The sequence below is a fragment of the Choloepus didactylus genome, chromosome 19, assembly GCF_015220235.1.
Source record: "Choloepus didactylus isolate mChoDid1 chromosome 19, mChoDid1.pri, whole genome shotgun sequence".
Taxonomy (NCBI): domain Eukaryota; kingdom Metazoa; phylum Chordata; class Mammalia; order Pilosa; family Megalonychidae; genus Choloepus; species Choloepus didactylus.
The window spans coordinates 29,975,091-29,993,389 of NC_051325.1; the positions used below are offsets into that span (position 1 = coordinate 29,975,091).

At 40.8% G+C, this 18,299-nt stretch overlaps 1 protein-coding gene and 1 non-coding gene across 2 annotated transcripts in view; both read right to left on the minus strand.

Annotated features, from left to right (window-relative positions):
* The window catches only part of LOC119515256 (hydroxyacid oxidase 1-like), a 66,782-nt gene that overhangs the window by 32,506 nt on the left and 15,977 nt on the right, over positions 1-18,299 (minus strand). The window contains 3 exon segments of the mRNA XM_037811133.1: positions 1,142-1,317; positions 6,554-6,608; positions 6,611-6,873. Coding sequence (XP_037667061.1) covers positions 1,142-1,317; positions 6,554-6,608; positions 6,611-6,873 — 494 coding nt within the window.
* LOC119516238 lies at positions 11,377-11,509 on the minus strand. Its single transcript, XR_005213246.1, has one exon. It is a non-coding gene; the product is annotated as a small nucleolar RNA SNORA1 (small nucleolar RNA).

Here is an 18,299-nt window from a genome sequence, read left to right on the forward strand (position 1 = left end):
GATAATACGGCTGTAAGTGAGGTAAGTGAAATAGTTGTTTAACACCAGGATATACTTATTGAAATATAATCCACAGAATCTTTGAACTAGGAAAATGATCAGAAGGAAATAATGTAACAATATGTTTTTAAAAAGCACAGATTATGACACATCTGGATTCAAATTTATCTCCACAACTCAAAGCTGCATTGAACCCATTATCTCACTTCTGTGAGCTTCATTTCTGCAACCATATGTTTAAATAAAGTAGACAAGATGCTGAGTATGTCATAAACAGGGCCATGTGTCTCACACACATTCAAGTAAAACCTAAGAAAATGTTTTGATTCTAAATCCTTGTGAGACTGAAAGATAAGTTAATAGAATCTCTCTTCCAAAAGCCACTTACATAGTTCATTGAAAAAAAATATATATGATTTTGGCAGTTATCTATTTAACCATTCCAAAAAAAAGAAAGGTTCAAAGGCCAGAAAACATTTTTGTGGGTGGACACATTTACACTCCAAAATTATCCTAGTCAGTGGTTCCTCCCTGTGGGATTTGAATACATGTGGATGCTGGGGAAGTCATCAAGCTCCCTAATAAATACTCTAGACTAGATACTTGAGGATTTTAGTGTCACAGTCAGCCATGAGTATGGTGATATAGGATTCACCGTACTCAAAAATTAGTCTTAGCCATTACTTCTTGGAGGCAGCAAAGAGCAAAAAAGAGAAAAAAAGAAAGGGCTCTGAAAACAGGTCTAGCTATCATAATTCCATCCTCAGGGCTTCTCTTTTGTCTGAGAGCAACTGTTTCAGCTTTCAACCAAACCAATGAATTTAAGACATTTTACCAAGTTCTTGTCTACCTCCATGATACAGTGACAGCTCCAAAAAACAGAACAATAGTATCCCAGTATCCCAATACTTTGAAATGGTAACTTCTTACTTCATGAGAGTCCAGTTATTTTTCAGAATATCACCCAAGAATGAGGAGATACTCACTCACTAATATTGAAAGAAAGAACTGAGAGATGCAATGTCTCTTTTGATTTCCATGTTAATTTTTCCTGATTAATTCTTTTCCCTTAAAAATATCATGGCCATATCTACATAGGATCATAAAATCAGTATGGATTCAAGTATAGAAATAGACAAACCTCTCAAAATGCCTTTTGCAACAATCAGCAGAGTTGTCACTCCCCTCAGCCATTTAATATCCTCCCAGCTGATAGAGGGGTCTATTGCTTTGGCCACATATGCAGCAAGTCCACTGTTGTCTCCAAAATTTTCTTTAGGAGAAAATGCTGAATCATTGGTCTCAAAATTTTTCATTCTGAAATAAAGATATATATAAAATGAGAAACTTCTCAAGGTTAAATCTATCTTTACAGTTATTCATTCAAGGAAAAATGAAAAATTGTCCTTTTTAAATAAATTGGCTGTTCTGTCCTCCACCATCTATAGGTAGGTTGTATGAATACTTTCTATGTTTTGATGTAGGACTCCAGGCGAAATGTGACAATCTAGTGGACTTAATTGGTCACTAAAGTCTATTTTACGTCCTAGTCTCTGTTTATACAAACAAATCAGTTTAAAGGAAAAACATGTGGCCCGGTTCATATATCTCTTCCTTTTAAAGCCAGTTTATGGCTGTAGACAGTAGACTCGATGCTATTTTAAGCCAGAGGTGGAAATTAATCATAATGATGAATATTTGCATGGTGCTTTACAATTTGCAAAGGGCTTTCATATACCATATTATCACAATGTTTTCTTTAATAAGCTTTTGGGAAGTAAGATTGATACTTTTACATAGAAAATAAAACAGAAGTGCAGAAAGAGAGGTCCCCAAGTATAAAAGTAGCAAATGTTGGCCCTGGGGCTCCAGCCTGGGATTCCTGACTCCTGATCTCCTTCCCTTTGTTCAGATCTCACTTGCATACTGGCTATTACATCTTACTCCAGGACATCTTCTATTGCCCTTGTGGAAAATTCTAGAAGAGTTTGGAACAGCAGTATGACCATTGCCATACTCTAGACTCGTTCCTGGCCTGCTTATTATGGGGGGAGGTGGGGTTGAGTGGGGAGGACAGTTTCCCAGCAAAGAAGTTCTCAGTTCCTGCCTTCCCTTCTTCATTTTGTTTTTCTCTTTGAGGCTCTTGATCTACTCTCTGAAAATCACCTAACGTGTTGGACAATGCTGACCAGGGCATGAACTTTCCAACTGTCAGCACCTTCATTTATTTGCCTGTGTCTTTCTTTTGCTGCTGGAACCTGATTTGCCACCCACACAGCAGGTTAGAAGTGTCAGGGATGTTGGTGTGTAAATACCCCAGCTCTCTCACCCTCTAGAAGAGTAACTCTCAGGTGTTCTACATGAGCTCCCACAATTTCCAAGATTAAGCTTCAGTTGTCCACAGTTGTCACTATCTTGATAAAATACCTTTTGGTCACTGCTTTTCCTCCCTTGGCCCACTTCTTCACTCCTCCACCAGTATTCCCTTGATTTCTCAAATGAAACATTTGCACTTAAATCACTGCTTCTAGAGGAACCAAAACTGAGACACAACCCCTCTGAGTTGCTGCCTTCCCAATGTCTAATTTTGTTAACTCAGCTTAGACCAATATTCTCTGACTCACCCCTAAGAATCGATTACTGGCTCATCCTGTGCCTGAAATCTTTTTCTTGCTCCAATACCATGATATCTAGACCTGGGCAGTTCTTCAAAAGAGGGGCTAATCTTTGCCACGTGCACTTCTGACCACTAACTGGTCGTCTGAATGCACAATGCCAGCAGATGGGTGACTTAGCTGCCTACAGCTGTAATTCTAGTTGCAAGCTTCATTTCTCTGATGCAATGTATTCGAATGATGACAGTGGCTCTTCTGAACATTTTAAATTACTGTTAGTCAGTCTCCTTTTTGAGTAACTCTATAGCTATATTATGCATTTCTGGGCTTAATCTTAGCTCTTTCTTCCCCTCCCACTAGCTATGCCACTAAACACAGAAAAGAGCTTGGAACCATGACTAGCAAAATTTTACATAAACTTAAGTGGATACAGGCACACAAATTTTGAGGGTTTTTTTTTTAAAAAACAACTATAAGACTTTCTTTAATGCAAAGCTAAGCTAAATGCTTTTTACATTTTAGTGGACTTTCAGCTAAAATAGCTGGGTGTCATGTATTATCACAAGGACATGAACATTCATATCCCACCTAACGCCATTCCAGCCATTGGCAAAGTTTTCTCAAAAGGCATTGAACAGTTAGCCTTATGGTTTCATGTATTCAAATAGCCATTAAAGACCATAGAAAATTCCAATTCTTCTAGAGTCATGTGGATATCCATCTATTTGTTGGATTTTGATAGAGATTTTAGCTGAAATGCTTGGGCACTTTTTTTTTTTTTAACATATATAGAGGTTTTTTTTTTCTTTATCATTTCATTTCTTTTCTTTTTTTTTAAAAAATATTCATTTTATTGAGATATATTCACATACCACGCAGTCATACAAAACAAATCGTACATTCGATTGTTCACAGTACCATTACATAGTTGTACATTCATCACCTAAATCAATCCCTGACACCTTCATTAGCACACACACAAAAATAATAATAATAAAGTGAAAAAGAGCAATTAAAGTAAAAAAGAACACTGGGTGCCTTTGTCTGTCTGTTTGTTTGTTTGTTTCCTTCCTCTATTTTTCTACTCATCCATTCATAAACTAGACAAAGGGGAGTGTGGTCCTTATGGTTTTCCCAATCCCATTGTCACCCCTCATAAGCTACAATTTTATACAGTTGTCTGCGAGGTTCATGGGTTCTGGGTTGTAGTTTGATAGTTTCAGGTATCTACCACCAGCTACCCCAATTCGTTAGAACCTAAAAAGGGTTGTCTAAATTGTGCATAAGAGTGCCCACCAGAGTGACCTCTCGGCTCCTTTTGGAATCTCTCTGCCACTGAAATTGTAAATATGGTAATCAGTGCTGGCCTCAGGGGGAAGCTACCTTAAGGAGGAAAATAGCTGAGAAAGTGTTATTGTATGAGTTTTCTACTGCTGCCATATGTAACAAATTACCAAATTTAGTGGCTTAAAACAATGTGGACTTATTTTCTTACTGTTCTGTAGGGCAGAATCCAAAATGGGTCTCACTGGACTAAACTCAAGGTGTCCACAGAGCTGTGTTCCTTCTGGAGGTGCCAGGGAACCTGTTCCTGCTTCTAGAGGCTGCCACATCCCTTGGCTCCTGGCCCCATCACTCTGACCTGTGCTTCCCTCCTCTATCTCCTCTGACTCTGACTCTCCTGCCTCCCTCTTATAAAGATCCTTGTGATTGCATTCAGCCCACCCAGATAATCCAGGATAATCTCCTTATATCAGTATCCTTAACTTTATCACATCTGCAAAATCTATTTTGTCATATAAGGTAACAGTCACAGGTTAAGGGCTGAGAACATGGGCGTCTTTAAGAGGCCATTATTGTGCCCCAATCATCAGTGTGATGTTCTCCTAATCAAAGATATTTAGAGACTAGCAGTCCATGCACCAAGTCCTCCTTCATGGATGTCTCTTATCCTCTGCTCCTGTGCACACCGACAGCTGAAAAGGGCCTTTGTCTCACGGTCCTTCACGTCATCTGGGCAAGAGCCCAGGAGCGAAGTAAAAGGGGAAAAGCAAATCAACCCTCCCGCTTCTCACCCAGTGGCCCAGGCACTAAAGGAGAGTTACCAGCCAGAGTTAACAACTGTGTCATCTCCCCCATCTAAATAGATACCTGCATTATTTAGTAGTACTAGTAATAGCAGTGTTAAACAGGGAGGGGGAGGAAAAGGCATAGAAAATTCCTTTTCAAATGGCCAAGGGGAAATATTGAAGAATGTTTCCGATCAGAAGTCTACATAGCAGGAAACTAATGATTTTGGACCACCTAATAAATAAAATCATCAAAATAGAGAAATAATGTGAACACAGATTTCATACTTAGAGAAGCTTGAAGTCATCTACTTTCTGATGAATCTGGAATCAGGTAGGAATATGTCGGGGACTTTTGATTTTTTTTTTTGTCCTGTCTTATAGGCAGGGTGTTTGGGTGACCCTGTGTCTGGGGCATGTGGAGTAGGTTTATTGACTGGTCTGGCAGGGGACATGCTTTCTTTTTCTATCACTGCGTCACCATAGGTAGTACGTATGAAAAAGTGTCCTAAACCTGCCTGAAAGTATCAGGAACTTAATATCTCATGGCTAATTGACACATGTTTCAACAGCAAGATTTAATGCACAGAAGTTTAAAACACATAGACACACACACAACAGAGCTATATGTCAATGATGTGACATTTATACAACACTGTATAAGAATGTACCTGGTGGTTGAGATATCCCCAACTCTGGCTATAAAGTATATGAAATTCCTGGCTTCCAACAGTCTTCTTGTCCTTACATGGAACACTGATTTGATTTTGAGTCTTTTAGATTTTGAATCTTTTAGAAGGGTTAACTTTATGGATAGACAGAGTAAGCAATGGCCCATGTGGAAAGTCGAGGTTACAAGCAGGTATCCCTTATCTTAGATGCTTTGCAACTCCATCATCAAAATGTCTTCCATTTAAGCTACGATTTTTATTCCTGTTAAGATATTCATAACCCTGAAAGCTATGAGTCGCACATCAGTATGAAAAATCAACGAGCATTTTAGTGAGAAACATGGAAAGAAACAAACAAAAATAACAATGGAGAAATGAGGTCTATAGTTTAAGGAAGTTGGGGTCTTTCTCAATAAAGTTAGCTAAGTTACTAGCTTTGCCTAGAGATGATTCTAATCCTAAAATACTACAGGGAGAGGAAGGGAACAATAATTCTCTGCTAATGGGCAGATTAGATGACCTGATCACCACCATAGCTCAATTTTAGATCATTTGCTACATTGTTTTTGCTAAGACGTATTGAGGGAATGAATGAGTGAATCTTGATCTGTGGATGAAACTTAATGAAAGAGAAATGTTGCTGAAAGAAGTAGGAGATGAAGTAGGCATGTGGTTTCTTTAGGCTCTACTCATTTATCTGTTTCTTCAACCTTCCCAGCCCCAGTTATAACAAATACAATTAAAAGTAAAGTCAAAAGGTGGCTCTTTGATTTCAATAGACAAAAAATATGGTATCAGAATCAAATTAACAAGCTGTTGCCTGGGCTAAATTATCTCCATCTATGGGCAAATCATACCTCCCAAAGCCCGTAAATGCACTCTGGGCACATACATTTATTTGACTCTTACAAGTATAGGGGCGATTCCTGTTCTGTTTTATAGCTGAGGTACCTGTCACCCATAAAAAAGGTTGTGAATTGCTAAAGATAATATGATTGATTAGCAATAAAGCCATCTTTAGACTCCAGATCTTATCATTCCTCTAGAAGATGTCTTTGAACCACACTTTGCAACCCACATTTATGAAGATCTCAATCCCCAGGGATACCCCCTGGAAATCTGGAGAAAGCTTTTAGAAAGAGACAAAAGGGTTAGGAAGCCAGCTGGGGAGCCCAAGGGACCAAAGCCCCACCGCTACCTGAGATGTGGCGGCAGCTTGAATCTGTTACGCACATCGTCGAAGCGGTTGCCAAGTAAGGTGTGTCCACTGTCACGAATACGGCCTTGTAGCCCGTCCTTTCAGCCCGCTGCACGAGCTGCTTGGTGACCTCCCGGTCCTTGTAAATGTACAGTTGCAGCCAGCGCAGCGCATCCGGACCAGCCTCGGCCACTTCTTCAATAGAGGAGGTGGCCCAGGAACTCAGCATCATGCCAGTTCCCAGGGACGCGCAGGCTGGAGAAGAAAAGGCACCATCAGGCAGGCCTGGAATTTCCCTCCTCAAGCTAAGTCTTCTTGTCCTTACATGGAACACTTACAGTGTAAGCAAGCTCTAAAGGTGTCTATAAGGGTGATTTGGCCATAGGAAGTAAAAACTTTAAAAAGTTGGAAATATGCTTTCCATTCCATGCTCTAAGAATTGATCTTGAAGGGAAAAAAAAAATGTGTCAAATTCCCAAAGATGTGTTGAATGTAAGGGTGAAAAAATTGGGAACCACCTGAATGTTTAGCCATAGGGGATTGGTTAAACTGTACTTCATGTATAAAATAAAATTTTCACACCCATTAAAGGTAATATTCTAAAAGAATTTTTATGGACATGGAAAGATGTTCAAGATATATAAAGGAAAGAATCAGAAGTTCAAGGAAACTACATGTATAGCATGATTCCACATATGTAAAAATGTAATTATTGAATATGAACCTAAACAAACTAAATGCTAATGATGGGTGGGAGAAATGTGGATAATTTTAATTTTTTCTTGCTTTGTGAACTTTCAATTTTATCTTTTAAAGTTTTATTAAATATATATTTTACCATTTATGTTTTAAAACTTTATTAAAGGTGTATACTAAGCCTCCCAATATATCCCAAGTAGACAGCAGTTACTTCAAATCCTACTGGGCAAGGTAGCAAGAAACAAGTGGATAAACGAAAAATTAGATTCATCTAATCAATTTTCTTAACGGACTTGAAAGAACATGGGTTATAGGCTTTAGACCAAAAATAGGTAGTAAAATTGGAGTTAGTTTTATTGGAGGAAAAAGTCAATGCAATATTTTTATGCCATATTCATAATATGCCAACAGATAAATAAATACAAAAAGCTAACCGTATGAACACAGGTCATTCAACTTCTCTGTGTGTCCACATATATCAAATAGGAGTAAATGTAGTTACTCTAGAGACAGTCATTGGGTGATGGTGAGAATTAAATAACATGCTGTTCACAAAGATACTTTGCGAGTTTTAAAAGCTCCTGTGTTCCTCAAACTTTACCAAAGATCCAAGTCCCCTAGAAGGCTTGTGAAAATACATGTTGCTTGGGTTCCACTTCCAGAGATACTGGGGCAGTTGGTCTGGGTGGGATCCAAGAACTTGCTTTTCAAACCAGCCCCCAAGTGATGATTATGCTGCCATTCCACAGGTCACACTTTGACATTTAAATAGTAGAATTATCATTTGAAAGGAAAACTAGCTTCAAATGGAAATAAAATGGATTTGTTTTTGATAGGTTTTCCTATGCCTTTGAAGCTAGTTTTTTGTTTTGTTTTGTTTTGTTTTTTAATCTCTATTCTCTAGGGATGTGGGACAGATAAAGATTAGAGATGGAGGTCATCCTTCGAGTGCTTCTTTTAGAAATTCTCTCATATGGATACAAGATTGCAAAATATTGTCCAACAGACTGCATTTTATTAGATAATTACATGTATGAACATCTGGACCAATGTGGAAAATAGCTCCAGTTCATCCACTGGTTTTTGGAGGGAGTTCCAAGGGACACTGACTACCTGGGTCAGAGTCCCCTAACTGTCAATTTACTACAATGACATTATGTCATGAAGATGATGTAGCTTAACTAAGAGTCCCCTAAATGTCAATTTACTACAATGACATTATATCATGAAAATGATGTAACTTAACTAAGATAACACAGAGATGGGCAGCAAAATAGGGCTAGAATCCAGCATGTCTGAACCCTCCCCCATGGCAATGATCTTTCTTGAACACCCAGATGCCCAAAAGCCTCGCCTGGTATTAAGTGGAGCTAACTGTATTCTCCCATTCTTTCAGGGACATGATGGGCGAGGGAACAAATCTGCCACATGCCTAAGGGAAACTACCATGCCAACAGCTCTGAGAAGGCATAGAAACATGGAGACCAGTTGTTAAGGCTGCCACATACCATAGGTGCAGGGTGTGCCCACTCAGAAGTGACCACTTGGATGATAGGGAGTGTTCTAGTTTGCTAATGCTGCCGGAATGCAAAACACCAGAGATGGATTGGCTTTTATAAAAGGGGGGTTATTTGGTTACACAGTTACAGTCTTAAGGCCATAAAGTGTCCAAGGTAACACATCAGCAATCGGGTACCTTCACTGGAGGATGGCCAACGGTGTCTGGAAAACCTCTGTTAGCTGGGAAGGCACGTGGCTGGCATCTGCTGGTCCTTTGTTGCCGGGTTGTGTTTCAAAATGGCTTTCTTTTTCTGTGTTGTGTTGGCTCTTAGCTCTCTTAAGGATTTCAGTGATCTAATTTAGACCCACCATGAATGGGCAGGGTTAACACCTCCATGGAAATCATCTAATCAAAAAGTCTCACCTACAGTTGGGTGAGTCACATCTCCATGGAAACAGCCTAATCAAAAAGATTAATAAGTCTGCCCCCACAAGATTGCATTAAAGAACATGGCTTTTCTAGGGGACATAACAGATCCAAACCAGCACAGATGCCTTTTACTTCTAATTCTTACTTACTTGCTCTGGTTCGAGCAATGTTGAATAACAATGCTGACAATGTGACAGCAGGCACACTTTCCTTGTTCCTGATCTTAGAGGGAAAGTTTTCACTCTTTCACTATTAAGTATGATGTTAGCTGTGAGTTTTTCATATGTGCTCTTTATCATGTTGAGGAAGTTTCCTTCTATTCCTAGTTTTCTGAGTATTATCAAAAAAAGGGTACTGGTTTTGGTCAAATGATTTTTCTGTTTAAAATGAGATGATCATGTGGCTGTTTCCTTCATTCTGCTAATGTAGTGCATTATATTAATTGAGTTTCTTATGTTGACTCACCCTTACATACCTGGGATAAATCCCACTTGATCAATGTGTATAATTCTACTAATGTGCTGTCAAATTTGGTGTGCTAAAATTTTGTTGAGAATTTTTTGCATCTATATTCATAAGAGATATTGGTCTGTAATTTTCTTTTCTTGTGGTATCTTGATCTGACTTTGGTATGAGAGTAGTGTCGTCCTAATAGAGTGAATTAGAAAGCGTTACCTCCTTTTCAATTTTTTGGAGGTTTTTAGCAAGATTGCTGTCAATACTTCTTGGAATATTTGGTGAATTCCCTTGTGAAGCCATCTCATCCTGAGCTTTTCTTTGGTGGAGGTTTTTGATTACTGATTCGATCTCTTTACAAGTTATTGGTTTGTTGAGATCTTTTTTCCTTCTTGAGTCAGGGTAGGTGGTTTGTGCATTTCTAGGAATTTGTCCATTTCATCTATGTTATCTAATTTATTGGCATACAGTTGTTCATAATATCCTCTTAGAGTCTTTTTTATTTCAGCACAGTTGGTAGTAATGTCCCCCTTTACATTTCAGATTTTAGTTATTTGTAACCTCTTTTTTTTTCTTTTGTCATTCTAGCTAAGGCTTTGTCAATTTTATTGAGCTTTTCAAAGAACCAATTTTGTTTTTGTTAATTCTATTGGTTTTTTTGTTTGTTTGTTTGCTTTTTATTCTCTATTTCATTTATCTCCACTCCAATCTTTGTTCTGCTTCCTTTGGGTTTAGTTTGCTCTTCTTTTTCTAGTTCTCCCAGTTTTGAGATTAGGTTTCTGATTTAAAATCTTTCTTCTTTTTTAATGTAAGCATTTACAGCTATAAATTTCCCTCCCAGAACTGTCTTTGCTGTATTTCATAAGTTTTGTTATGTTGTATTTTCCTTTTCATTTGCCTCAAGATATTTCTTAAATTCCCTTGTGATTTCCTCTTTAACCCATTGGTTATTTAAGTGTACATTGTTTAATTTCCCAATATTTGTGAATTTCCCTTTTATCCCTCTGTTATTGATTTCTAACTTCATTTCATTGCGGTCAGAGAAGATACACTGTATAATTTCAATAATTTTTGAATTTCTTGAGACTTATTTTGTGACCTAAGATATGATCTATCTTGGAGAATGATCCATGAACACCCAAAAAGAATGTGGATTCTGTTGTTGGTAGTATGGTGTTCTATGTATGTCTGTTAGGTCTAGTTGGTTTAGGGTATCATTCAACTCTTCTACTTCCTTATTTATCTTCTGTCCATAGTTCTAGCCATTATTGAAAGTGGCATATTAAAGTCTATTACTATTAATGTAGAATTGTCGATTTCTCCCTTCAAATCTGTCAGTATTCACTTGATGTATTTTGGGGCTCTGCTATTAGGTTCATATATATATTTATAATTGTTATGTCTTCTTGTTGAATTTATCCTTTTATCTGTATATAATGACTGTCTTTGTCCCTTGTAACAGTAACCAAGCTCTCTTTTGGTTACTACTTGCATGGTATGTTTTTCTTTCCATCCTTTCTCTTCCAACCTACTTATGTCTTTGAATTTAAAGTGAGTCTCTTGTAAACAGCATAGAGTTGGGTCATGTTTTTAATATATTCTGCCAAGCTTGCCTTTTTTTGTTCAGAAGGAGTACATTTTTATTTTGGCACATGATCTAAAATATACTAGACTTTAATGTGTTTTTAATATTGAAAAGTCTTGTTACATCCAATTTTTATTCATGATCTTAGAAAAAATATGTTACAGTCTCATTGTCACCACTGCAATAAATTTACAGTGATGGAAGCATAACCTGTGTCTCAGTTTAGCCACATTAGCAATTCTGGACACCATGATCAACTGTGCCCATTCTCATCTGGAATGAGGCTAAATCTCTGCCTTTTGACTGAAGAGTTTAATCCATTTACATTTAAAGTCAATGCAGAACTTTCTGCCATTTTGCTATTTAGTTTTCTAAGTTGCATAACTCTTTTGTACCTCAAATCTTCCATTAATACTTATTTTCATATTTATTTGATTTTTTTTGTATTGTAATTTATTGAGTACCTTCTCATTTCTATTTGGATATATTTTCCATATTTTTTCCTTGTGGTTACCATGAGGTGAAGTTTAACATCCTAAATCTATAGCAACCATAACTGATTTGATACCAACTGGACTTCAGTAGCATACACATACAGTATTCCTATACCCCTCCAACCCCCACCTCTTTTGGACATTTTACAAACTATATAAAGATATATATGTATATATAAAGATACATTATATGTCCAAAATGACAGATTTATCATTATGCTTTATGCATTTACATTTTAGCACCTGTAGGGAGTAAGAAGTGGAGTTACATATCAAAAAATACAATATAATTTTACTGGCATTTATAATTACCCAAATGGGTACCTTTACCAGGTCTTTATTTTTTTATGCCACTTTGAACCACTGTCTAGTATCCTGTCTTTTCAGCCTGAAGAACTCCCTTTATCATTGCTTTTTTTTTTTGCCAGAGTGTTATGGAGGCTTTTTTTTTTTTAATCTTCATTTTATTGAGATATATTTGCATACCACGCAAGTCATACAAAACAAATCGTACATTCGATTGTTCACAGTACCATTACATAGTTGTACATTCATCACCTAAATCAATCCCTGACACCTTCATTAGCACACACACAAGAATAACAAGAATAATAATTAAAGTGAAAAAGAGCAATTGAAGTAAAAAAGAACACTGGGTACCTTTGTCTGTTTGTTTGTTTGTTTCCTTCCCCTATTTTTCTACTCATCCATCCATAAACTAGACAAAGTGGAGTGTGGTCCTTATGGCTTTCCCAATCCCATTGTCACCCCTCATAAGCTCCATTTTTATACAATTGTCTTCGAGATTTATGGGTTCTGGGTTGTAGTTTGATAGTTTCAGGTATCCACCACCAGCTACCCCAATTCTTTAGAACCTAAAAAGGGTTGTCTAAATTGTGCATAAGAGTGCCCACTAGAGTGACCTCTCGGGTCCTTTTGGAATCTCTCTGCCACTGAAGCATATTTCATTTCCTTTCACATCCCCCTTTTGGTCAAGAAGATGTTCTCCGTCCCGCAATGCCAGGTCTACATTCCTCCCCGGGAGTCATATTTCACGTTGCTAGGGAGATTCACTCCCCTGGGTGTCTGATCCCACGTAGTGGAGAGGGCAGTGATTTCACCTGCCAAGTTGGCTTAGCTAGAGAGAGAGGGCCACACTTGAGCAACAAAGAGGTATTCGGGAGGAGGCTCTTAGGCACAATTATAGGGAGGCCTAGCCTCTCCTTTGCAGCAACCGTCTTCCCAAGGGTAAAACCTATGGTAGAGGGCTCAACCCATGAAACCACCAGTCCCCTATGTCTGTGGTCATGTTAGCAACCATTGAGGTGGGGTAGGCCAATACCCCTGCATTCTCCACAGGCTCCTCAAGGGGGCACTACATAATTTTTTCCTTTTTTTTTTTTTTTTTTTTTTTTAAACTTTCTTTTCTTTTTTAAATCAACTATATGGAAAAAAAATTAAAAAAAAAAAAAAAACATACAGTAAAAGAACATTTCAAAGAGACCATAACAAGGGTGTAAGAAAAAGACAACTAACCTAAGATAAGTAGGAACAGGTTGGAAGTAAAGCAGTTATCATTGCTTTTATAGCAGGTATAGTGGTGATGAACTGCCTCGGCTTTCGTTTATCTGGGAATGTCTTAATCTCTCCCTCATTTTTGAAAGTCTCACTGGATATAAAATTCTTGGTTGGCAATTGTTTTCTTTCAGCACTTCAAGCATTTCAACCCACTGCTTTCTTGCCTCCATGGTTTCTGATGAGAAATTGACAATAATCTAATTGGTATTCCCTTGTAAATATTACGCTGCTTTTCTCTCGCAGCTTTCAGAACCCTCTCCTTGTCCTTTGCATTCAACAGTTTGATCAGTATGTGATGGGACATACTTCTCTTTAAGTTTTTGCTGTTTGGCATTCTCTAGGCTGCTTGGATGTACATAATTATGTCTTTTGCTAAATTTTGGAAGCTTTCTGTTATTATTTCTTTGAATATTCATTCTGCCCTTCCTCTCTTCTCCTTCTGACACTCCAATAATGCCTATCTTGGTATGTTTGATGGTGTCTAAGAGGTCTCTTAGGTTATTTTTACTTTTTATTATTCTTTTTCTTTCTGTTCCTCAGCCTAACTCATTTCCGTTGACTTGTCTTTGAGTTCATTTGTTCTTTCATCTACTGGCTCCAATCTGCTGTTGAAGCCCTCCCGGGAGTTTTCCATTTCAGTTATCGTGGTCTGCAACTCCAGAAGTTCTGTTTGGTTCCTTTTTAAAGTTTCTATCTCTTTATCAAGATTCTCATATTGTTTATTCATTGTTTTGCTGATGTCATTTAGTTCCTTCTCTGTATTTTCCCTCATCTCCTGAGCATATTGACTGTTGATCTGATATCCTTTGGTTCTTTCTCTGTATTTTCCTTCATCTCCTTTGGAATGTTGAAGAAATTTTTTTAAGTCTTTGTTCTATATGTCCACAGTCTGATATTCTTTTTTGATATTTTCTGGATTTTTGTCCTCTTCCCTTTGATGGACCACTATTTCCTATTTCTTTGCTTGTCTTAAAATCTTTTGTTACGCATTGTACATTTTATTATTTTAAAATGTTAACTCTCAGATTTATTCCCTGAGATGTCTATTTCTTGAGTTTGTATCCAGCTGGTGATATGACACAGATTTTCTTGAGTGTCATGAGCTAACAAAACCAAGCAAACCTAAGCAAAAATTACCTCTCTCCATCTTTCTAAATTGGCTTTGCCGTGGCTGGTACTCTCCATGAGTTCAGTCCTCTTATCAGGAAGGTCAGCCCAACGAATGCAAAGTGCTGTGTCCTCCCTGTGTCTTGTCCTGGGCTTGTGCTTGCAATTGTCCTTAAGAGTTTCCCTGTTTTCAGGAGTTTGACTGTCCTCTCTACCTTCCAGGAAGGGTTCCACCATAGGACTTAAAGCAGGTAAGCCTTTGCCCCAGGCCACCCACTGCAATTTTTTTCTTAAAAAAAATTTTTTTTTGCCTGGAGGGCACATTCAGGGGTAGGGAGTAGTGTGCCAGAGAAGAGTTTCCCAATTCAGTATTTCCTAGCTGGAACAATGCCAGGTATCCACAATGGGAGCACCAGTTGGCTACAAAATGCCCCTGGGGAGGGAAACAAGGAGGGGCCAGGAATGGTGCCAGGAGTTTCTTCCATGACTCCCCAAAGCTGTGCTTTCTTGACTTGGCACCTGCCCATCAAATGTAGTCCTTCAAATGTCCTCCACAGCTCTGAGGAACTATACCATCTTTGGGTCTCCTCTGCCCTGCATTTGTCCAGGGCAGGAAGGAACAATGGCCACCATCATAGCTGGGCCCCCAGTGATCTGAAGTAACTAATCCAAAGCAGAGATCAGTGATCAGACTGGGTGTCCGGCGCTCTCTCCGCCCCGCCTCGAGTCCTCGGTCGGCCGGCGATGGGGACCAGAGAGATAAGGGGAGAGAGGGTGCGGACAATGTCTTACCCGACGCACTCGTGATCACTCTGGACTCGCAGCAGTGAAGCATGTAGGCTTTTAATGGAACTAGGCAATCATCCTCTTTACAGGTTCCACCCGGGGCGAGACACCTCGGGGGAGAACAACCTCGATGCGGCCGTCAGGCGCGGCTCCTTGTGGGCTGTCTCCCCGAGCTTTGCCCGGGAACTTTCTTATAAACCTTGCGTGTATCCAATGGGCTAACGCCACGCACACAAGCATGATTGGTGAATACAGCGGGTGGTTACATACATCAGAAAGCGGAAGCAGGATGTGGGCGCCATCTTGGCACCACTCGATGGGCGGGGGGACTTTGGAGCAGGTTTACAGCGCATGCGCTATGCCCGTCCCGGGAGACGGCTCTCCACATCTCCCCCTTTATTATTTATATCGACCCAGTGTCCCCAGTGATGAGTGTGCTCCCGTGAACCCAGATGGCTCACAATTTGTTCCGGTGCTTTGGGGAGTCTGGACTAGGTCTCAGCCATTTAGCGGCGGAGCCTCTAGCACCGACCAGAATGCTCACCTCATATGGAGACAGGAGAGTCCGTGAGCTGGAAACAACATGACTCTCCCTGCAGTGCTTTGCCTTGCAACTGGGGGACAAAGGCGGGGGCAGGGATAGCATTAACCAGAGTCGGAGGCGTCACTAGGCGTCCCTATGCATTGGCTAGAGTCAAGTCTGGCCACAACTATGACTCTGCCTTAGGGACCTACCTGAGACAAAAATTATGACTGCTGGCGTCGCCCGTTATACCCGGGACACAGCTGCGCGCTTAGCTACAAACCTCGCTCCCGAGTGCCCCGCCCGAGGCGGCCAGGATGGGGTATGGCCATCATAGTGGTAACACGGTACTGCCGCGCTTGAAACAGGCGTTCTAGCAAAGATTTAACAATGACTAATCCCACCAATAGTCCCACCATCAAGAGAATCCAATTAGTCAAATTGGGCCAAGAGAACCAAGAGGTGACTTGGTCCCACAGATTTTTTACAGTCTCGCCCAGTGTGGAAAGGTCGAAACTAACAGGCTTCAATTCCCTAATGTTCTCAAGTCCCTGAAGGCCGGAGGCTTGGTCCAATGGCCCAGGCCGTATATTCGTTGGCGTTTCTGACAGCTGCTCCCCGGCCTCCCCAGGTGATGCCACGGTTCCCACCAGTCTTTCCGGAACCCACACCGGTTGACGTCCTGGTTCCTGGGGAAAAACACAAACAGAGCCTCCGGCCCAGCCGAGCACCGGGTCAGGGCCTTTCCACTGTGACGTGGAGGGAGCGATATGGCCCTTAACAGTCTCCCATATAAGGACTAGAATCGGGTCCAAACAGACACCCGTTTGGCGCGCTCGGTCTATATCACGGCCAAGTTTCATCCAAGAGGGCAGATTAAGGCTGCCAGAACAAGGAAACCAGGGGGCAAAAGTGGCCACATCATCAAGAAATCGTTGGAGAGAACTTTTCCTAACTGAGATACCCCGCTGCTTCAAAAGGGTCTTTAAGGGGGTTAGTAGGGGTGAACTCCCGGACTGCCCCATGCTTGCAGCCGGCACTGTCTTGTAATCACTCGGAGAGCTCTTCCGAGTCCCCGGGGCTACCTGAACGCCCACGGGCCCTAGTCCTCGTATGGAAAGGGGGTGCTTACCTTCTCGCGGTGATCAGTCGCGGAGGTCAAACCACGGATCCCGGGAGCACGTCTCCGTCGGGTCGAGGGGAACGCGAATGAGGTTCCCCGTACGGGCCACCACTTGTCCGGCGCTCTCTCCGCCCCGCCTCGAGTCCTCGGTCGGCCGGCGATGGGGACCAGAGAGATAAGGGGAGAGAGGGTGCGGACAATGTCTTACCCGACGCACTCGTGATCACTCTGGACTCGCAGCAGTGAAGCATGTAGGCTTTTAATGGAACTAGGCAATCATCCTCTTTACAGGTTCCACCCGGGGCGAGACACCTCGGGGGAGAACAACCTCGATGCGGCCGTCAGGCGCGGCTCCTTGTGGGCTGTCTCCCCGAGCTTTGCCCGGGAACTTTCTTATAAACCTTGCGTGTATCCAATGGGCTAACGCCACGCACACAAGCATGATTGGTGAATACAGCGGGTGGTTACATACATCAGAAAGCGGAAGCAGGATGTGGGCGCCATCTTGGCACCACTCGATGGGCGGGGGGACTTTGGAGCAGGTTTACAGCGCATGCGCTATGCCCGTCCCGGGAGACGGCTCTCCACAACTGGGCTCCCCGCCAGGTCTAGGGGAACTGGATTTTTATGTCCCTCTATGGCACCAGCAAGTTGCACCAGGGGCCAGACTCCACTGCTGCTTGCTGTGAGAGTGGGGGATAGACAACAGTAACCACTTCATGGAGAGAGCAATTTACTGGTATTTACCATAATTCACCAGCCTCTTCCTCCCACCCTTCCCTGGATGCTGTTCTACTGGACTCTAAAGTTTCCAAATAGTTGATCCAGACAATTCCTGCCCATGTAATGGTTGTTCTGGTGGAGGGAATTACTCCTGGAGCTTCCTACCCTGCCATCTTCCCACAGTTTTCCTCCAATCTTTTGAGTTCTTAAACTATGTCTTGGCTGGGAACCCCCAGCAACTTTCAGAGTAGGAACTCTCCAAGGCTTCTCAAACAATGATGTACAAAGAAATCTGATAAAATTCAGATCTCAGACCCAGTGTATCTGGGGTTGAAACTGAAATTCTGCATTTTTAACTTAGTTCCCAAGTGATGCTGATGCTTTTGTTCCACAGACCATACTTTGAGAACAACTTGGTAGACATTTTCTTTCACAAGCATTCATCCAAGTTAATGGGGTGCATCTGATAGCCTGAGCAAAGATAGGGACCTTATGGAAAATGGGAGGGAGAAACTGATCATAGGTGGCAGGGTGGGTAGTGGCTTGCATATGACTAGCCAATTGCCAACTGAGTCCTGTTGATGAATCTATCTTTCTTCTCTGTTATTGTCCCTTTGGAGATGGGCACAGATATATTGGCTGCATTAGCTTGTGCAGTCATCTCTCACTGGTTTTAAAATCAAAGAATTAAACTGCATTATAGTAACTATGCTGCTACAGATTACCATCATCAGATGTGTTT